We start from the raw sequence: 22,562 nt of genomic DNA, 5'->3' as shown, positions 1-22,562 counted from the left end.
GGATGGATGGTGGGGGGAGGGGGGGATGGTGGGGGGGGGATGGTGAGGGGGGGATTGGGGGGATGGTGGGGGGAGATGGTGGGGGGAGATGGTGGGGGGAGATGGTGGGGGGAGATGGTGGGGGGAGATGGTGGGGGGAGATGGTGGGTGGAGATGGTGGGGGGAGATGGTGGGGGGGGGGATCCAGGAAACGGTTTGGATGTTCATCAGCGATGATGGCCGCAAGCGGGAATTTAATTCGTGTGGCCGCCGGGATCGTAGCGCGGTGGGACAACCACTGCGCTACCGCTCCCCACAATGTGTGTCGGAGTACTCACACGGCTGGCTGTACCGATGAGCAAGGAAATGAGCAAGGAAATGAATAAAGAATTCGAGACTAAAGTTGGCTTCAGTTTCAAGAGCCATCACTCCGCGTTGTATTTCGTTTCGCGGGAGGGTAAAAAAACCCATCCCTTTTAACATCCTACAGAGACAAAGACCCCCCGTGTAGCCTTCAGCAGACTTTTGGGACAAGTGCTGTCAGCGAGCACTTGTTAAGGCCGGAACGGTGGTCGGGATCGATCAGTTGGATATCACTCGCCACTGATGTTTGACGTGGCCCGAAATCCAACGAAGGTGAAGCCGGGTTTGTTTATTGTGGTGTGCTAACCGTTGCGCCACCGCTCCCAATACGAAACATTTACACGCACACAGGCGTAAACACATGCATGCACCTACACACACACACGAGTATACTTAAACACACACACATCCATTCATGCACTTAAACCCCTGCGCGGGGACTTGCACAATCACACACGCCGCCATACACTCGGAAAGACAGATCCCCCACCGTACAGAGACGTATACAGCCTGTTGGGGCAAGTGTTGTTAGCATACAAGCACTCACTCACGTGTCCATGCAATTACGCAAACACTCACAGAAAACACAAAGCAAAGACTCCCCCCCATGTAGCGTTTGATTGACTGCTGTGGGCAAGTGGTGTCTGCGAGCACCTATTAAAAGCACATTGCACCAGGTACTCATTTGAGGCTGAGTCGACCTCGGGGTGGCTCAGGGGCGCCGGGTGCGTAGCGCGGCGCTCCAACCACTGCGCCACCGCTCCCCACGTCCACGGTGACACAAAGACAAAGATCCCCCGTATAGCCTGAACAGGCTGTTTGGGTAAGTACTGTTAGCGAGCACCTATGAAGGCCAGCACAGCACACGAGGGGGTGGGTGGCCAACACCACGCCCGGCCGCTTTTGTCTCCCCAGTGGCGATGTTTACACATTGCACCAGGTACTCATTTGAGGCTGAGTCGACCTAGAGGAGGCCCAGGACCAATTCAGAAAAATCGCCACAGAGTGTTGGCCGTGAGCGGGAATCGAACCCGGGTCGCCAGGTTCGTAGCGCGGCGCTCCAACCACTGCGCCACCGCTCCCCACGTCCACGGTGACACGCACGCACCGGCACACGCACGAACCGGCGTCAGACCCGCGAAGCACGTGGTCACTTAGCAACTATCTCGTCTTGAACCCGCCACGGCCAGATCAATAGGCGGCTTGAAAACAGCAACCCACAGCACCAGCCTACCACAGCACCAACCTACCAAAGCACAGCCTACTTACCATAGCATCAACCTACTATTACACCAACCTACCAAAGCACAGCCTACCAATACCATAGGGCACACCTACCGTGTCCTGACACACGCAGAGCGGGTGGGGCGGTGCTCTCAGTTGCTCGCTGATCGAGGCGCCGCCAGCCAGTGGGAGCCTCTCGGATCCGCCGCGGAAAGGGGTGAGGAGTGATTCTTGTTGTCTTCACGCTTGCTGAGAGAGCTTGAAAGCCCTCGTTCCTTACTTGACGCATTCGCTCCGTCCGTCCGTCCGGATGTAACGCACACGGACTGCGAGCGCGTTTCGACAGATGATGAGCGACAGACGAACGGAACTTCGGTGTAAAGTTGCGTTGCTGTTGGGGGACTTCGCCTCGGGAAAATCAGAGCAGCGGTTCTTAACGTTTACTGCAGTTTCGATTTAAAGCTTTCGTGACTGCAGGGATTCATCTTCTTGGTTCTTTCGGTAAAGTCACGTAGAAGGGAAATAATAAATAATAAAAATTAAACATAATAAAATAATTCTCACGACGTTTCGGCCGAAACGTCGTGAGAATTGTATTTTATTATGTTTTATTTTTATTGTTTTATTATTTCCCTTCTACGTGACTTTACCGAAAGAACCAAGAAGAGGTTTACTGCAGTCTTGCACCCCTTTGGGTCTCAATCGTTAAAAGTTTATAATGCATATAGTGTTTGATTAAACAAAGAAGTTGTACTTGCGTGCCCGTGCTTAATTTGTTTTTTCGATGATTTACCTTCTAAAAATATCTGTCCATGTCTCGCACCCCCATGGAGTGCAGAGTGCACCCCAGGTTAAGAACCACTGATCTGAAGGCTTAAAGTTGGAGAACAAACAAAACCAAAAAGCACAGCTTCAAGGTTGCCTCCGAAACCTCGTGATTTTTGATTTTATTTTATTTTCATTCATTTTGATGTTTTACCTACGTGACTTTACCGATAAAACCTAAGAAGAAGCTTCAAGGTACTTGCCAACCTTTTCTATACTTTGCACTCCTATAGTTTTATTTTATTTGTATGCCTGTTTGGTTTGTTGTTGTTGTGACACTTGCTGACCGACTGGACGTCTGTCGTAAAGAGCTTCATCGCGTTTTAATTAAATTATTTCAAAGAAAAGCAACGCATGTTGCGTAGTACTACCATAGATAGTATCCATCTCCAACTCGTATTGTCCACTCCATATCTGGCCTATTTGCTATGAAGAAGGGTCATTGCTCAAAACGTCGCCTATTATATACGTTTCATTTCCGGACCACAATGTTCGTGACAAATGTGCGGGGTTTATGTTGTTGTTTGTTGACTGTCCTTGTGCACTACTGCGAAAGTAGCAGCACCACCAGATGTTTAGTTACAAGTACAACAGCGTTGTGGCTATGATTTTGTGGTGTGTGCGAGTGGGGAACGTCAGCCCAGCGGTTCGTGCTCTGCACTATGAATCCGGCGACCCAAGTTAATTTCCCACTTGTGGTCAACCAACCTTGTCTGCGCCTTCCCTAGGTCGACTCAGCCTTTAAATGATTATCTGGCGCGAGTGGTGAAAAGCTCACATCGTGTGCCGTGTCGGCCTTCATAGGTGCTCTATAACAAGCACTTGCCCCAACAGTCTGTTCAGGCTGGACGGGGGATCTGTGTGTGTTTGCAAGTGAGCTTAGCTGAGCTGGCAAGCGGTAATGTTGTTTACATTTGTATTTGATTGTTTAGATTTGGGCCGCATGTGCCCTTGATTAATGCTGGTCTATTTTCTGAACCAAGGTTAACGTTATCTGCCTTTCAATTGTTTTTATATATATGTCACTATCACATTGCCATTCACCGTTGGATGAGGATAGTGTGAGCAATCCTGTAGGATCCTGTGAGAGTAATATGTAGGGCTTAGAAGTGGTGTTTCGATGACATCAGGTGGAGGAGGTGGTGATGGGTGGGACGCATGGGGGTGCAGGGAGGGCATGTGACTGAGACGAGCATTGGACTCGTACCCAGAGGTCAGCGACTTAACATCAGATTTTGGTGGTGATGGTGGTGGTCAGACTGTAAGAGCGTACCTTACAGCCTGACCACCACCACCACCATCTGCAACTCCGGTTAGCACGGTTAGCTACGTACGGTGCGAAAGAAGTTCAACATACAGCCTTGGCAGAAGGAAGGAAGTGACGGCGAGGTGTGATGGCATCACTGGCATTGGCTACGAAGGCTTCTTGAGCGAGCGACTGAACGAACAAACGAGCGAACGAGCAAACGAGCGATCAAATAAATCTCCTCGCCGGCGATGGTTTCCACGCGACCGCTGTTCCACGGATACAGTCAGAGTAACACGTCGTGAAATAATTATCTGAGATGGCTCCACTGAACCAGGTTCTCCCCTGGTAACACGCCGGTGGTCTCCTCCCCGATGGCCGACGCCCACACCAATGTATATGTCTGCAGGATAATGTAATTGGAATCTGGTTTGTAAAAAAATGATACAGCAACCTACATTTGGAAAAACGCCAACTGATAAGTGGGTGTCCGTGTAACCACGCGAAATTGCCACGTGGGTAAAAGTGTCTCTCCATATGGTGACACCGCGACAGATCCTCGTTGGACTTTGGAGTGGCGGCCGCTAACTTCGCTTCGTCTTGCGCCACTCCCATCATCACCTGGCGCTATGCGTCTGTGTGTGTGGGGGTTAAAGGGTCAGCGGTGCAAACTACTGTGGGCGTGGCCGTGAAGGGGGGGGGCTCCGAACAGCCCCCCCATCCTGCCCCAACGCGTTTAGACGCGGCTAAGAGGCACGCACCCACGCACCGTTTTGGATAAAAGTCGTGGTGTTTTTGTTACTTTAGCAGATTTTTTCACCCCTCTTTGACGAGGCCACGTAAAAAGAATGCTCACGGCGCTGACGATGGAACCTTTAAAATACACAGCAGCGCACAAACAGAAGGTGAAATGCAAATGACAAAGTTACGGGATAGTGAGATCTCCGATAAATCGTCGACTTGTAAATATTAAACTATTAACATCGTATCGTGGGGTGTGGGGGGCGCGTTGATGTGGGCTGTGGCAGGAGGTGGTGGGGATTTCCGTGGCTTGGTTATTTTCATACCCGGTAGGAAGGCTGCACTTTACCACCAGTATTAAAGATTTAGAATTTACACAATTCCAGCAGGTTTGAGCCTGCTTTGTACTTGAATGGGAGACTGCGTGAGAATACCAGGTGTTGTAGGTTTAGGGCTGTGACTGCAAGGTGGCCAGGATGGTGCCACGGTGGCTTTGAGATGTTAACTACCTTGTCTGGTGTACAGCAGGTCGTGGGTTCGATCCTCACCCTGACGCCCACATATTTGGAGTTTGCATTTTCTCCCTGTGGTCGTGTGGATTTTTCTCCGTGTCCTCTGCTTTTTTCCTCCACATTTAGAATCAACATCACGCGTTTAGAGTATTTAGCTGCAATACACTTCCACGTGATAAGCCACTTCGTTGAGCTATCATTTGTGGCCAGGTCGTTTCAGAAAAAGAGCCGGACAGCTCAGTGGGCCTTACCTGGTGAGAGAAAAAAAATCGATGGCACCACAGCAATTTATTTTTATTGAATCCATCTGTGTGGAGCTGCGAGTCTGTGAGTCCCTCCTCCTGTGCGTGGTGGGGGTGTTTTTTGGGGTTCTCCGGTTTCCTTCCACAAGAAGCCAAACTTGAAGGATTCTAATCGGCCAAACATCCAGCCAGGGGACCCGCTTGAAAAATAACCTTGAGACACTGGGGCTTCTCAAGGTAAACTCCCATGATTATTTTTATTATTATTATAAGTGAATACTGTGTACCACATGGAGGCATTATCATGTGTTAAGTGTTTAATTACTATTTAACGTTTTTTGTCAAACCCATTATTGGATGAAGGCCTCCTCATGCTGTGCCGGTCATGGGGATTATTTGACTGCACTTCGCCACGCTGGTCACTGTGGGCTGGTGAAACCCATTCTATCTTACCTCCCCTGCTGACCATACGAAAAACTACTCACTTCAAAATATGTTGCAGTCATTTGTGTATTACCTGAGTATAAATACACGTTAATTTTGATTCATATGTTGTTTTTTCTGACTTTATGTGAACTAAAAGACACAAATTCGCACGTTTTCTTATTGAAAATAGGTACATTTCTAAATATCACTCTCCTGGTCACAAAAGCAAAGTTTGTGGGGAATAATAGCCATTTTCTGTACGTTTGAGGCATAAGCAATTACGAAATAACACTTACTACCCAGGAACCAAAACAATTACACAGTGTAATGATGATGACGCGGAAGCCCCTACCACAGTGTGAGCATTGTTCAAGCGAGTCTCATTCGAGAGCTGATGAGAGACACTGAATGTCAAAACCGGTCCTGAGTTTTCCACGTCTGTATTTTGAACTTCTTTCGCACCGTACGCAGCCAACCGTGCTAATCGCAAGTGCTCGCGTTGACCCAGTGCTGCCGAAATGTGGCTCATGGGATGCGTGACAAAAAAACTGGATTTCGTTTTTATTTCATACGGGGGGCAACAGATTTGGCAAGGAGGCGAAGGCCATTGCGTTCGCGCCTATCGCCCGCTCGCTTGTTTTGCGTTCCAAAACTTGGCTCAATCGCTGGCGCCACGATTGGGGGGCGGTGGGGGGCGGTGGGGGGTGGTGGGGGGTGGTGGGGAGCTGGGGGAGACGAAGGCCACTCGGGAGCCAGCAGCGGTCGCCTCCATGCACGCCGCCAGGTGTGACACATGCATGTTTAATGAACCCCGGACACGCGTGTTTGCGTTGCGAGGGTTGTGTTTCATAACTCGTCGGGCTGGAGGGCAGCCGTTGTCATCGTCGTGTTACCCGCAGAACACAAAGCAAAAACCGCTGCGTCGCCGCAGGACCGGACACCTCCTGCCCTGTTACGTGACTTTGTTTAAAAGTGTGGGGGGGGGGGGCCCGAGGGGGGAGTGCAGAGAATCTGAGCAAACCGCAGGGCGCGTTGTGCACCACTGGCAGTCTTCCACAAATCGATTAAACGGAACGGAGGCAGCAAGCGGCATCAGCAGAGGCGAATTCAGTGTCTGGACATCTGTGAAAAAGAGCTTTGTAGTTCATCGGATTCCTCCAGTGTACATACAGATTCTGATGTTGATTCTCCTTACTCGAAGCCGTCACTTGGCTGTCAAACCTGGAGAGAAGAAAATAGATAAGCAACGTCTTCTGCACATATGTCCGCATAAACTAGAATATAAGTCATTCTTACACCACCACTCACCAGCCACCTGGTCTGCCTTCTGGGAGTGCTTCATTTCAGCAGCGTTGTTTCAAGGCAAGCAAACCCCGGACAGTTTTTTTGTGTTACGAGGGTTTTGGGGGGATGGGGGGACAACTGACGGGAGGGAACTCCAAGAACGGGACAGTGGTGACGGAAGAATCGCAAAGAATTCTTTTGGAGCTGGCGACAATGCCGCATGTCTCGGTGCCACGTTCAGTCACTTGTGTCACTGAGAGGGGCGGGGGGGGGGGCTCTTTACACGACACGCGCATTCTTCTGTTTCGTGCTATTGCCTAACGCTAACGCTAAGGCGTGTGCGTGTGTGTGAATGTGTGGCTGGCGACCTGTGGGGAGTGGTAGTGTAGTGGTTAGCGCGCTGCGCTACGAACCCGGCAACCCGAGTTCGATTCCTGCTCACGGCAAATACCAGTGACGATTATCTGAACCGGTTATGGGCCTCCCCTAGGTCGACTCGGCCTCAAATGAGTACCTGGTGTGGTGTGTACACATCGCCACTAGGGAGACAAAGGCGGCCGGGCGTGGTGCTGGCCACCCACCCCCTCGTGTGCCGTGCCGGCCTTCATAAGTGCTCGCTAACAGCACTTGCCCCAACAGTCTGTTAAGGCTACACGGGGGATCTTTGTCTTTGTCTGGCCACCAAAGGTATTGCAACATCCTGTAATTGGCCCTCAGTGAGGACAAGGTCTCCCAACGCCTGCTGTAAAGGGTTCACCCACACACCGAACACGAACAAGAGGCTACTCGTGCCACCCTAACCCTGACCCCGTCCTCACTCCTCCTCTCTCTTCCTCCCCTCGCCGCCCACTCACAGGCGCTCACCCAGAGGTGCCTCCTGGAATAACGAAAAGAACACTCGAAAGAGCGGCCCCCAAACGATCGCACACACGCGCGAGCACCCACGTCCGCGTCGCTCGTCAAACAGACCGCGCAGATGGGGAACTTCAAGGGTCACGCCCTCCCCGGGAGCTTCTTCATCCTGTTCGCCGTGTGGTGGGCCATCAAGTACCCGCTCAGGTACCGCTGGCGGCAGCGCAAGCTGGGTGGCGGCGGCGGCGGTGGCGGCCCCACGGGGCTCCCGTCATCGTGCGTCGCCAGCGAGAACCGCCTGGACATCATCGAGGGCGCTGCCAAGACGGTCTTCTCGATCGTCGGTGGGTTGCGTGGCGATGGCGGTGGTGCTGATCGATGGGTGATGACGACGATGAATGATTATGGTTGTGGTGGTGATTGATGAATGATGATGATGGTTGTGGTGGTGATTTATGAATAATAATGATGGCGGTGGTGCTGATCGATGGGTGATGGCGACGATGAATGATTATGGTTGTGGTGGTGATTGATGAATGATGATGATGGTTGTGATGGTGATTGATGAATGATGATGATGGTTGTGGTGTTGATTTATGAATAATAATGATGGTGGTGGCGATTGATCGATCATGTTGATTTTTGGCGGTGAAGATTGATGCATGATGGCGAATGGCAGTGACGGCGGTGGTGGTGAATGATTCATCGATGACTATGAACGTTGGCGACGGGCGATTGACAGACGACGTCGAGCAGTGGTGGTTGTGGTGGTGATTGATGAATGATGATGATGGTTGTGGTGGTGATTTATGAATGATGATGATGGTTGTGGTGGTGATTGATGAATGATGATGATGGTTGTGGTGGTGATTGATGAATGATGATGATGGTTGTGGTGGTGATTGATGAATGATGATGATGGTTGTGGTGGTGATTGATGAATGATGATGATGGTTGTGGTGGTGATTGATGAATGATGATGATGGTTGTGGTGGTGATTGATGAATGATGATGATGGTTGTGGTGGTGATTGATGAATGATGATGATGGTTGTGGTGGTGATTGATGAATGATGATGATGGTTGTGTTGGTGATTGATGAATGATGATGATGGTTGTGGTGGTGATTGATGAATGATGATGATGGTTGTGGTGGTGATTGATGAATGATGATGATGGTTGTGGTGGTGATTGATGAATGATGATGATGGTTGTGGTGGTGATTGATGAATGATGATGATGGTTGTGGTGGTGATTGATGAATGATGATGATGGTTGTGGTGGTGATTGATGAATGATGATGATGGTTGTGGTGGTGATTGATGAATGATGATGATGGTTGTGGTGGTGATTGATGAATGATGATGATGGTTGTGGTGGTGATTGATGAATGATGATGATGGTTGTGGTGGTGATTGATGAATGGTTCGGTGGACGATGATGGTGACGATGACGGCGACGACGGCGGCGGTTGATGGCTGATGACGGCGACGAGCGCTGTTCGACGGTGGCGGTGTGCGTGTGTCTGCGCGTGCGTCAGGCATGATGGCGGAGCAGTTCGTGCCGGACGGGCCGCACATGCGGCTGTACAACCGGCAGGAGGGCGGGTGGGACCACCTCATGAACTGGCAGCACACCACCATGTACCTGTTCTTCGCCATCTCGGGGGTGGCCGACATCGTGACGCACACGTGCCGCGGCACGCCCCTCCGCGGCCTCGACCGCCTCATGCTGGCGCTCGCCGTCTTCGTGGAAGGTGCGCATTGTTCACCTTCACACGTTCACCTCCACGTGTTCACCTTCACGTGTTCACCTCCACATGTTCACCTCGGTGCGTTCACCTCCACGGGAGGGTGCCGTGGAGATGAGCTACTAAGTGCGATGGGTCCTGGACGTTTGAGAAATTCCGAAGGCATTCCGGGAGCGAGGCGTGGATTGTCTCACTCAAGTGGAATGGGTGACCAGCGTTTGAGGACTTCCAAATGCATTCCAGAAATGATTGTTGGTCCTTATCTCGCCAAACTGTGACGACTGTCAGATTGTAGCAGACAAAATAGATACGCAGAGAGTGTCTCCTGCACATCTGCGTCTCTCCATGTAAAACAAATAAAGTATTCTTCACACATCCCATCAGCCCCCACTACCTTCCAGAAGTACAAGATTGCATTGAGTCAGTACAAGCAAACTTTGAGCCAGTTTTGACAATCGGGATCTCATCAGCAGTCAGGCTTGCTTGAATTAATGCTGGTGAGAACTGCCAGGTTGTATCGGCAAGGACCTCCCTCTTCGAGATATGGATCATAGTTGGACGCACAATTGTACATTGCACTAAACCCTTGTTAATTCGACACATATGGGGCTCTGGCCTTGCCGAATTATCCAATATTCCGAATTATGTACAATGTTACTCCCCGGTGCCTCCTGCCCCAATACATTTTTTTTCTCCAAATTTGTTTTCCAAAAAATATTATTTTTTAAAAGTAACGTTTACCATCAGTAACCGGCACTGCAGGCGAAGAAGGAGGATGTGGTAGGTTTCACGTGGTAGAGTTTGTAGAGGGAGGCTTAACGCACTTAGTATGCACTTACTCTACCGTATGTTCAAGGTGATTAATTTTACGTCAAACTCTTCACGCACCCTGCGCATTGACACACGCCCTGCATCAATTCCATCCAAAACTTTGGATTTGTCTCGCAGACTAAGGGATTTATACTTCAGTCCCTTTCTATTACTTCTTGACGTAGGTGTAGACGACATTTACGAGAGGGTTGGCTTGCACAGACGGCACAAGCAAGGTGAAATCCAGAGCGATGACGGGTCTGCACTCACACTCACCACGCGCACCGCCACCAGACCGAGTCGGTTTGGTCGTGGTGCGTGGCATCGCTCCACGTGCTATCCTGAAATTAGTCCATTCGGTAGGTGCAATTCGGCTCATGGCGAATCACTAATAGAAGGTATATGCCGAAAGCGCAGCCGTGCCGAATTATCCCCAATTACGAATACTCACGCACCGAAATAACGAGGTTTTGCCGTATGTGTGAGGGTGACGCATTTTCGGCTTATTTATGTCGCGTGATTTCTCCTCGTGACAACGCGAATGATTGTCGTGTCGAGTGTGAGGGACAAGGTATTAGGGGAAAGCGGACAAGAGCGGCTGATAGGGGAAAACCATTCGCGCGAGAATATGAATGGGTTTTTTTAATGGGCAAAACAAAAGGCGTTCAGGCGCTGTGCGTGCTGCCCTACGCGTGTCTAGTTTACGCTCTATACAACTTAAAATAATAATAACGGTAATAATACTAGTAACTACGACGAAAGGCAAGTATGGATCGTGATATTGGCACAATAGCCGCGTTTCGCAACTGTGGTTTAAAAAGAAAATACATGCTTAACTGGAAGAAGAAAAAAGAAAACAGAGGGAGACGCTTTGCGGTCAAATCCAAACATCCGTCTCTTTCATTTGCGAGATTAAAACCACAGCAACCCGACACTCAACATTGAATTGTCTCAACGAGTTAATAATTTTCCTCTTTCTGAATCGAGGTCCGTACACTTGTACGATTTTATTATAACAAGATTAATTATGATGGTGCGCACACGTTCTCCACCATGTGTACCGCCACGTCCGACGTTTCGCTTTCAACTTTCGGAAGCTTCTTCAGGAAGCTCCAAAATCGGACAAAGCTAACGCAATTACGCACTAAAGCTTTTGACTTCGCAGGAGAATATTCACACCTTGGCTTAGTCTGTCCGTCCATCCGTCCGTGCGTCCGTCCATTTGTAACATGGGGTCTGGAGGGCAAACGTCGGACATCGTTCCGAGCGATGCTAAAAACGCGTGGGAGAGCTGCGTACGGCATGACAGCAACACGGATGGGCACGGGGCCATATTTGCGAGGAACACTTTGCGTAAACACATTCGCGCTTATTGTACCTGCCGTGTCTTTGATCTGTGTGCTGAATCTAATTGCTGAATGATAATTCACCTATTTGTCCAGGAAAGCCGCACTGAGTCAGAGGGCTCTTTTGTCGGGCTTTTATTTGAAGATGTTTTCAGCCGATCTAATGATGAGTGAGTCGTGTTGATTGCGCAAGTGGGATGGAAAGCAACCAGAGCACCCGGAGAAAACCCCACGCCCTTGCGCGAGGGGGCAACGCTCTGTCCCCACACAGATGGAAATGAGGCTGGCGGATTTAGCCCACTCGCTTTGACTGCCGTCTCCTGGCGAGCCAGGGTACGGCACCGAGATGCCCGCGGAGGGAAGGGAGTTTTGCAGAGTTTGTGCGATCCACCAACACACCGCCGCCTCCACAGGGCGCTGGGTGACACGCGGCGCGCGCTCGCAGTCGCTCGGCCGAGCACGTTGACGAGCCTCCTGGGAGAGTGCAAGCCGCCCCCTGGTCGTTCGTCGACGTTCACCTCATTCGAGTTTTCAATTGGAAAATGATTCGTCGCGGTGTTATTGGACGTTTGTGAAAAAGGGATTCGTAGCTCATCGGATTCCTGCACGGTCAAATAAAGATTCCAATTCTTGATGCCTTGCAAAAGGTATCCAAGTGGGGTTTGAACATCTTAACATCTAAAACACCTGTTTGATTGCCAGAAAGCATTCGCTAAGTAAAAATAAATTGCCAGAAAGGGCAAAACTTCTTATTTTTGATACTGGCAAAAAAGGTTCCATAGATATTTTGTCTTATCGTCATCATAGCCGCCAGCAGCCACCGCTGCTGGATGAAGGCCTCCCCAAATCGTCGCCATCGCTCACGATTCCGCGGGACAATGATCCACCGGGACATCAGCTGATTGCCTCGCTCCGACTCGGTCATTATTCACAGTGGATTGTTCTAAACAGTTGTGATGATGTTGTTAACCTGCTTACGTTCTGTAATGCGTGCGTCCCTCCATTTGAATGTCAGTGTAATTCCCAGCATGCACCTCTCTCTGCACGCTCCTTGTTTTGGTCACCTTCGTGTTTTTTCTTTGTGCTTTTTTGGCTCACGACCGCGTTTCTAAACCGCACGTCAAAGCAGGTAGTGGCTCGCTGATCGAACGCCGTTTTCTCAAACTTGCAACAAATGAGTTGCTTCATCGCGCACCACCATCTCGCGTGACTCCTCCGACTAACGCTCGGCGCGTGAATTTGGCGGAATGCGATTTCACGCCTCCCTCCGTGCACCGTTCATTTTTAACGATCACGCGTGGGTTGCGGGGGTGGTGGGAGGGGGGGCTCGGCGGGGGGGTGGGGGGGGATTGGGTGAGCGGGTCCATTTGTTTCATCTCGTTAGATTCGTTCTCCCCCTCTCGGAGTGGAGGCTTCCGTAACCGTGGCTACAATGAGAGATATAATTACCACGTTATTTTTAACGGGGCAAATTAATGCCATGCCCGTCAAAAAATGCGCGCGTCCATGCGAGGACACTTCGCCTGTACGCGTGCGAAATGCAAGTCGCTACCCGAGCACAGCGTGGGCGTTCGCGGTTGTGCCTTACCGCTCCAGGTCGGGCCCCGTGTTCTTTAGACACGATGTCCGACGTTTCCCTCAACATACGCAGGACCGCAGAGCTTGGGAAATTGCAGTTAGCACTGCCTCAGCGGCTGGCTGCTGCCTTCCTTACCTGGTCAGATAAAAATAATAATTGTTTTATTTGTATATATGATTGAAGTGATTTGTTTACCTTTACAATACTTTGCATTCCAATCGTGTTTTTGCATTGCCCATCGTCGTAACGTTCAGACCTCGTGCCCCGACTGGACATCTGTGAAAAAGAGCTTTATAGCTCATCGAATTTCTCCAGTGTCAATACACATTCTGAGTCCCGCCCCTCCTCCTGGCGCCTCCTCGTCGCTCTCCCCATCGGCGGCGCCTCGCGAGCTCAAATCTATCGTCGTCGTTAACAATTCGTGTTTGTTATGATCGTTAATTCCAGACTAAGCGACCGCCATCGTCTCCGCCACCCCCCCCCCCCCGCAGGCTACCTCTTCTACTTCCACCTGCACGGACGCACCATGCTGGACGTGCACGTGCACACGCTGCTGCTGCTGCCCGTGTTCGCCGGCTCGCTCACCATCTTCCTGGAGGTCTTCCTCCGCGACAACGCCATCCTGGAGCTGCTGCGCACCAGCTTCGCGCTGCTGCAGGGCACCTGGTTCTTCCAGGTTCGAGCCCCCGGGCGGGGAGGGTTCGGGGGACCGGGTGGGCGGGAGGGGTGGCGGGGTGGGGGCGTGCCAGAAAAATGCCCTATAAGGTCGCGCTCGTCACGTGTGCGTGCGCGTTGAACTTCTTGCGCACCGTACGTAGCCAGCCATGCTGCCGCAAGTTAACCGCGATGCCTTTGCTGATCTTGTCGGAGAGCGTAAACCATCACGCGGACTCTGGTCAGCCTCCACGAAGGAGATGGAGCGCGATAAGGCCGGCTCGTCCGTCTAGGAGCTAGACGGATTCTGACATCCCAGGGCCATGACAGACGACGAGGACTTGGTGGAGTCCTTCAGCAGTAGATAGGTCATGGTTGCTGCTGCTGCTGATGATGATGATGCTTATACTCTTGCCGTTGTGCCGTCATGTGTAGATCGGCTTCGTGCTGTACCCTCCGAACGGCGCGCCCGAGTGGGACCAGGCGGACATGGGGAACATGATGTTCATCACCATGTGCTTCTGCTGGCACTTTGCGGGCGCCATCCTGTACATCTCCCTCAGCTACACGGCGGTATTCTGGTGAGTGGTGCTGACTCTGACCAGTTTTCGTAGGCGCATGCTAACAACACTTGTGCTCACGGTCTGTTAAGGCTAAACGGGGGATCTTTGATTGTGTGTGTGTGTGTGTGCCAACCTGTGTATTCGTGTATTTCAGTCTGGGGAATTTCAGGAACCGTGGCGTTCCGCACATGGAGCTGGGAACGTTGCTTCCGCTCTCTAAGAACCACAACAAGGAGAAGGGGGCGCTCCTGGAGGACTCCGAAGAGGAATAGACACCAACACACACACAGAGCACGCACACACACACACACGGAGCACGCAACACACACACACGGAGCACGCACACATACACACACGGAGCACGCAACACACACACACGGAGCACGCACACACACACACGGAGCACACACACACACGGAGCACGCAACACACACACACGGAGCACGCAACACACACACGGAGCACGCAACACACACGGAGCACACAACACACACACACGGAGCACGCACACATACACACACGGAGCACGCACACACACACACACGGAACACATATGGAACAAAGACACACATACGCCGAACTCGCAATAGTCATCTTTTTTGAAGTCTTCGCTCATCACCTTCCCCCACCCATACAATCACGCCACTCCTGAAGCGCCAACTTACAAAAGGTCCACACTCACCCCTGACCACCTACTGGTATTGCACAAGGTTTGTGTAGGGCGGGGTGGGGGGGGGGTCAGGAGTAGCCCCCCCTTCCCCACCCCACACACAGCAAACGATAAAAAAAATTCCGCAAAAAGATGGGAAAAAAATAATAGGCTTTACCCTTTCTGACAAGAATACCGGTGTTAAGATGTTCAAACGCCAAATAGACATCTATCACAAGGCATCCAGGTCATACTGGTGGCAAGAAAATGGCCCCATAGAAAATTACCGCAACAAATCGGAGCTCCCCGTCCAATCGAGCGGTCTCCATCCCTTGCCCCCTTCTCGCGGCGTAGAGTCCACAGTCTTGATGAGCCGCGACACCGCTAGGCCTGTACATTCACGATTTGTAAATATGTATATTTTATCCTTGGGGGAGGGGCGGTGGAGAAGGGTGTGGAGCCCTCGCTGGTGCGCGGGGAATCTCCGTGGCCGCTCCGTCGGACGCGTTGGGGAGGGAGGCCGCGATTGTCTCCTTGCCCCCGGTCGCGCGAAACAAACCCGGACCCTGCGACGAGTTGAGAATTCACGAGCGCCGGCGAGCTTCCAGGCGCGACCGAGGCCGATTTTAGCCGCGGGGGCCAATTCCCGATATCTTTTTTTTTTTAAAAGAGATGGAGTGGCCGCCTCTGCTCTTCCGTAACAGTTGGGGCACACAGGACGTGCAACCCAGAGGGCGTCCCGTTCGATGCGCACTTGGCATGGCAGCTGAAACAACGGGCGGCCCGAACTCCTAGAGCGCACGTGTACGTCATCGGAATGGAAGCGGAAGAAAAACTAAAGTAATTTATCGATACCGAGGCTCCCACAAGGCCATGCGTGAGGGCGTGCGGCACAGTTCCGCGCCAGCTATCGTAGGGTGCGGTCGTGTCGCTACGGTTCTCTGCGGTGATTACAGTGTCTTTACAAACAGTGGCGCTACGCCCCTCCAGATACAATCACCATCCGAGCCGCTTGCGCGTCCCGAGACTCTGAGGTGAACGGGACCCCACGCCCGGCGACTTGGAACGGGAAAGGGTTAAGTATTCTTAGGTTTTTTCGGTAAAGTCACGTAGGTAAAAAATTAAAATTAATTAAAGTAAAATTTGATACAGCTATCGTGCTGTGATGGTTCCACCTGAAGACGGAAGCTTGTGTTGCCTCCGAAACGTCGTGATTTTTATTTTATTTTACTTTTATTAATTTAAATTTTTTACCTACGTGACTTTACCGAAAAAACCTAAGAATATGAATCCTTGCAGTCACGAAAGCTTTAAATCTAGAAGTAAAGGGTTAATTGGCGTCGCTGCGAACTCTCCTGGTCCTGTGCCTGCACCCCTGGTTCCGTCGCGGTTGGAACCACACCTTCGTTTCACACCCAGTACACAACATCCAGTATCCCTCTCGCTATGGGCTGTAGCAATGGTAATCATGCGCCACCTATGTTCATTGATCGGCAGACATGGAATATTTCAGTCCGCGCCCGGCATACCACATCCAGTATCCCTCTCGCTGTGGATGTGGCTACTTGGCACCTGCCACCTACTCCAGCCGGATACGATGCAGTGAGACAATGCACTGCTGTGGCAATCAAATGCTGCCGATGTGCCCTTGGGCTTCTGGGAAATGTGTGTGTGCGTTTCCACAAATTGCAATTTACAATCAATTTGGGTAGAAAATGAAGAGACATGTTCACGCGAGATTAGTGCGAATGCAATTTCACAAGATCGTTAAATTAATCTTGCAACTAATTGAATTTTTTTTTATTAGGTAAAAATAAATGTATTTTGTCTTTCGCTAGTTAAAAATAACTCGTGCACAAGCCCCAATTTTTTTTTTTTTGCAATTACACCTGGATGTATCACCATCACCTCACGACCATAGGAATGTGTAATTTCCACCACGGTCTCAGAGCTATGAACCGGGCATTAACTCTGCCTCATTGCTCGTTTGAGCAGGAAGCCACTTTGATCTTTGCTAGAGCCATCTCTCGAGTCTGGTACAGCGCTGGCTTGCCAATTTGTCTCTTCTTATTACCGTGTGCGGGTGTGCGCTCCGGTAATTATTGGTCTTAAATGTGTATACAGAATCTACATCGGCTAAAGCCTCATGTAAATCACGTGACTTCTGTGTGGCCACCCCCACTCTGAATCCCTCGCCTCTCCCCGCCCACTGTGAAAACAGACGCCGCTCCGTGCAGCGTCAATGTTGCCTCTTCTTCCCCGTCCTCATATCCCCTGACCCCTTGCTCCTGTTTTTCCGTCGCCTTTCCTCTCGTTTCGCATTCCTTATCTTATCTATTAATCTTTCTCTTACCTCTCCCCTTTCCCGTTCTTCAATGTTGTTTACACCAATGCATTGTACATCCTTGACTCGACGCCCTTCCCGTGGTGCTTGTGCCACGGGCTATAAGGTTTCATGAAGTTAAACAATTGTCCACGAAAATGGATTGGACGGTTACAAAATGGCAAGTACATGTTGCGGCCACTCTTATCAATCCACTGCTGGATGATGGTCATGGGGGGCTGGGGGCGAACTTTCGGTGCCCCCCGCGTCTACCTTCCGCGCCACCAACCCGCGTGGACCGCAGTGGCGAGGTATGGTCAAATAACCCCCACGGCTCGCACGGGGTGGCACATGCCCCTATCCAGCGATTGGATTGACAGAGCGCTCCTCTCCTCCGTACACACGCACGTGAATGGGGACCGCACGTCGTGCGTTTCGTGTGTGCGAGCCGTTTGAATCCGCGTAATTGGAAACCCAGCGTGTTGCCGATTCACATTTTTGAAAAAAAAAATTCTCCTTTTTAAATCCTTTATATTCAGTTCGCTTGCTTGCTTGCTTGCGCGCTTACGACCGTGCAAATCTTTCGGTCGTTTTTTAACCCACTTCCCGTGATCCAATCGAGCTGACATTTTGCACACAGACTCGTTGTGCGTGACAATTTATTTTCGTGAAATTTTTTTTTCATTACTTTACACTTTTTAGGATTTTTTTTTATATTTAATTACCAATTGCTTAATGGTGGCAGGCAATCATCTGACCCATAGGTGGCAGCCATCTCAAGCCAGAGGACGAGAGGACTCTAGCCGCCACGCATATAAAGGATTTATAGTGAAAAACTTTGTTTTTACGGGTTAATTTTTTCACGCTGCAAGTGTCTCCGTGTGTCCGTGCGCGAGTGGTGGCGCAGCGGTGAGCGCGCTGCTGCGCTACGAACCCCGTGAGCCCGAGTTCAAGCGTCGCTCGCGGGGAAACAGCGGTGATGATTAATTATCTGAACCGGTCCTTGGCTTCTCCTAGGTCGACTCAGCCTCAAATGAGTACCCGTGATGATGTGTGTGTGTCAACATCAGCACTGGAGAAACAAAGGCGGTGGGGAGTGGTGCTGGCCGACCACTCCCTTTGTGCCGTGCCGGCCTTCATAGGTGCTCGCTAACAGCACTTGCCCCAGCAGTCTGTGATGTCTATACGGGGAATCTTTGTCTTCGCGTGTGCTCATGGGGGGCGGTGGCGCAGTGGTTAATTCATTGCCCTGTGAATCCAGCCGACGTCGGTTCGATTCCCGCTCACGGCCAACTTCGGTGGGCGAATATTCTAAAACGGTCCTGGGCCACCCCTAGGTCGACTCAGCCTGAAAATGAGTGTCCACGGTGCGGTGTGCAAACATGACAGCTGGGGGAGACGAAGGCGGCCGGGAGCGGTAACCCGGCCACACCACCCCGTCATTGTGTGCCGTGCCGGTCTTCAAAGGTTCTCTCCAAGAGCACTTTGCCCCAACAGTCTGTTGAGGCTATACGGGGCATCTTTTTTTGTTTTATATGTACGAGTGGTCGTGTGCTTTTTAGAACACCGATTGTGTCTCTTCACCCCACCGTTTGTGATTTTAATTAATTATTCCATGCACACCCCTGACAAATGCTGCAATAATAAAATATATATATATTACGTTATTGTGAAAATTGTTTCGTTATCGTCTTTAACTTGAATTTAAACAAGTTTGGGAGCGTTTTTGCAAAGCGGAACTCGATTACGTGGAAACATCGTAAAAGAGGACGTTGTTTAACCCGTGCGTATTGACTCCTGTGACGTGGCGACGATTAACTATCCCATCATTTACGGAAGAAGATTTTTTTTTTTTAGCAAATATTGTAAAGTGCGCAAAGAAGCGGGGAGAGGGCCCCCCTCGCCACGTGGATGCACGCGCACAGTGCCGGATGAAGCTAGTGCGGGGCCTGTAGCATGTGAGGTTATAAACGGGCCCTAAATAAAAAAACACGTAAATATTAAAACACAAATTTTTTACTTGTGTATCACGAAGTAATTGTAATTTTTTCACTAGCTTTACAGCCAGAAAATAGACGAATCGCTAACCTTGAACACCCTGTCGTTCATAAAAGTTGAAGGCGGCATAGTACTATAGTAATAGAGCAAGTGCAGAATCACTGAACCGGAATTGATAGCTCGAAAGCATTTAGCGCGGGGCCCTTGAAAGTGCGGGGCCCGTAGCATGTGTAGTAGCTACTTTTGCTCCTAGGATAATCCGGCACTGACGTGGACAAATCGATGGCTGATGATGATGCGTGTAAGTGGATTCACCCTGCAGCCACGAGAGGCGCTCAGACATCGCCCGCCAACCGGTCGAATGTAGAGTTACTGGGAGATCAGAAATTCTAAACTAAACGACATTATCCTATTCATAGGTGCTGCTCGCCAACAGCACTTGCCCCAACAGCCTGTTTAAAGGCTCTCACGGAGGGAGGGGTGCATCTTTGTGTGAATATGAACACAGAAACTGGGAGCGCTGCACAGCGCAAGGTTTCTCATTGGAGCAGTGGGCAAAGACATTTACGAGACGCCGTCTAACGTTGGCCGAGCCGGGAGGCAGGAAACACAGCGAGCGCGACCTAGCGGGCCTCGGTGGGTGAGAGCTCGTTCAACCGCTTGTTGCGGAGGTTCGCGGTGCGAATCCAGCGGGCCGCCCCGATTAACACCGCGGGTCTTCTTCGTCGTCGTCGTACGGCTTGATGGTGGGTGTCGGGCAACAACAGCAACAACACTTATTATTGTTACTAGGTGGTTGAGCCAGATAATTGAGTTGGGAGTGGCGGGGTGCCTCTCCGTGACGTGGGATGCTGCCCCCCCCCTCTTCTGTATTTTGTAAACGGGGCATGGCGTTCCCGTGACGTCATTTACAAAAGCAAAATTACGTAATGCCAACGTCGTGGTTCAAATTAGAATAAAATAATTATACGAGGTGACCATAGCCCCCTCCCCCCTCCATCCCGACCACGAATAAACGATTATCTTTTTTTTATTTTACCAGGTAAGGCCCACTGAGCCGTATGTCTCTTTTTCAGAAGCGACCTGGCCACAAGTGATAGCCCAACGAAGTGGCTTATCACGTGGACATTTCTAGCAGCCAAATACTCGAAACGAGCGTTCATTATAAACGTGGTGGGGAGGGGGGAACCGGAGGACCCGGAGAAAAATCCAAGGGGGGAGAGAGACACATGCAAACTCCAAATATACAGCAGGCGTCAGGGTCGGGATCGAACCCACGACCTCCTGCATACCAGGCGAGATAGGTAACATCCGAAATAGTCGTGAGACTCGGCGAGGCGTTCTTGAGTAATCATGTGTGATGAGTCGCTATTGTTACCGGTTTCTTGTTGACCTGGTTCCGCGTGACTCTGTTCAGTCATGTGGACACAAATAATAATCTACAACGGCTGTGCAAATAGTTGCTGACATCGCTAGAGCGGCACATCATAAACGTGTTGAAAAACATGTTGGGGTACAGTTTAAATGTGGCGGAGTTTCGTTGCTGGATACTGCCACCTCTTGCAGGACCAGCGTGCCAGGCGGAGGCCACTTTCTCTGTGCAGGGATTCTCTCGAACTCCCTCTAGTCGAGGCCACTTCCGTCACGGTACCGAGATGTTAACTCCCTCGCCTGGTATGCAGGAGGTCGTGCGTTCGATCCCGACCCTGACGCCTGCTGCTGTGTATTTGGAGTTTGCGTGTGTGTCTCTCCCCGTGGTCGCGTGGATTTTTCTCCGGGTCCTCCGGTTTTCCCCTACGCATTTAGAATCAACATGCGTTCAGAGTATTTGACTGCTCTACATTTCCACGTGATAAGCAACTTCGTTGAGCTATCATTTGTGATAGCCAGGGCGCTTCTGAAAAAGAGCTGTATAGCTCCATGGGTCTTACCTGGAAAAATAAAATAAAAACTAGTTTAGTTCAGCCGGCATTGGCGTGAGCCAGAAGTTACAGGCTCAGAATTCAGAGGGCTGATCCGGCACTAACATGAGATTCTGGGTTCGAATCCATGTTCCAGCCAAACGAGAGATAATTCAACTGGGTTCTCAAGTGTACCGGCGTAGGTGATCGCAGGGCGCTCGCCAATGACTGGCAGCACCAAACAAAAGCATCGCGCGCAATGTCGCCTCTCATTTAAAGTCGATACATTCCAGCCACGAGAATTACAAACGGCATGGAAATGAACAGACCCAGTTTCAAAGCAGCTCAGTGTGGGAAACCGCCCCCCCCTCCCTCCTCTGTAAAGGACAAAAATGTGACATGAAGGGTTTTTTCTTTCTCTCAATAAAACCCCGGTGGACATTTTTTTTATTTCCCTCCTTCCGTAATTGCTCTCTAAAGACACGGGGGGGGGGGGGGCATTTAAGGTCGCCGCCTTCCCCACGGTGGATTAAGCGCGGACACATTTCTGAGCCGGCAAGAGGTATTTTGCCAAAACTATGCAAGCGTAATGTGATAAATTTCATCGTGATACCGGTACTACCAGATCTACGGTACGAATCATACCACCCGAACATAGGTCGATGGGCATGCCTGGACTGAACGGGGTCAAACCCGGACAGGTGGCAACGCTTCGTGAATTCACAGTTCTGCTCGACTTCCAAACGGCTTCGTCGGTTCGCGACACGAGGCTAGGGCGCACGACCGAAATAAATTAGAAGCAAGACTAAAACGGGAATCTAATTAAATCGTGACTTAAAGCTTTCGTGACTGCAGGGATTCATATTCTTTGGGTGCTTCGGTAAAGTCACGTAGATAGGTTTTCTTTGAACCTATCTACGTGACTTTACCGAAAGACCCAAAGAATATGGTCATCTTATTCATATAATAAACTCAGTTTAATAATGCGCCTTTTCAAAACGTGTAATCTCAAAGCGCTGTACATGAGAAGTAAAAAAAAAGTAATAACATTAAAGTAAAGTACATTCTGAAACAAATATTTACCGCCGTTGTGGTTAACATTGCCGTTGATTATCTAAAAAAAACCACAGCATTTTATTATATATTAAAAAAATGTCCACAGAGTTGAATGCCTTCTTCATAGTTTACAAAAAAACGTCGGCGCAATGGTCATTGCAGGTTCGTGAGAGGTGGCGTCAGCTCGGGGAGGCCTTCATCCAGCAGTGGATTGACCATGACCAGTGATGAATATTCTCA

At 50.5% G+C, this 22,562-nt stretch overlaps 1 protein-coding gene across 3 annotated transcripts in view; it reads left to right on the top strand.

The window, feature by feature from the left end:
* The window catches only part of TMEM45B (transmembrane protein 45B), a 30,589-nt gene extending 11,560 nt beyond the window's left edge, over positions 1-19,029 (top strand). The window contains exons 2-7 of one of the 3 annotated variants that reach the window (XM_078608059.1): positions 2,400-2,483; positions 7,699-8,038; positions 9,234-9,449; positions 13,670-13,854; positions 14,268-14,413; positions 14,550-19,029. In XM_078608059.1, coding sequence (XP_078464185.1) covers positions 7,819-8,038; positions 9,234-9,449; positions 13,670-13,854; positions 14,268-14,413; positions 14,550-14,667 — 885 coding nt within the window. In that variant the 5' untranslated portion in view covers positions 2,400-2,483; positions 7,699-7,818 and the 3' untranslated portion in view covers positions 14,668-19,029. Of the gene's footprint in view, positions 1-1,432; positions 1,784-2,399; positions 2,484-7,698; positions 8,039-9,233; positions 9,450-13,669; positions 13,855-14,267; positions 14,414-14,549 lie in introns of those variants that run through there. The other 2 variants (XM_078608062.1, XM_078608061.1) reach the window with 2 other exon arrangements.
* Positions 19,030-22,562: the final 3,533 nt, after the last annotated feature.

This window comes from Lampetra planeri, chromosome 29 (assembly GCF_965212315.1).
Source record: "Lampetra planeri chromosome 29, kcLamPlan1.2.h2, whole genome shotgun sequence".
In the NCBI taxonomy this organism is placed as follows: domain Eukaryota; kingdom Metazoa; phylum Chordata; class Hyperoartia; order Petromyzontiformes; family Petromyzontidae; genus Lampetra; species Lampetra planeri.
This window is presented reverse-complemented; position numbering and strand designations above follow the sequence as displayed.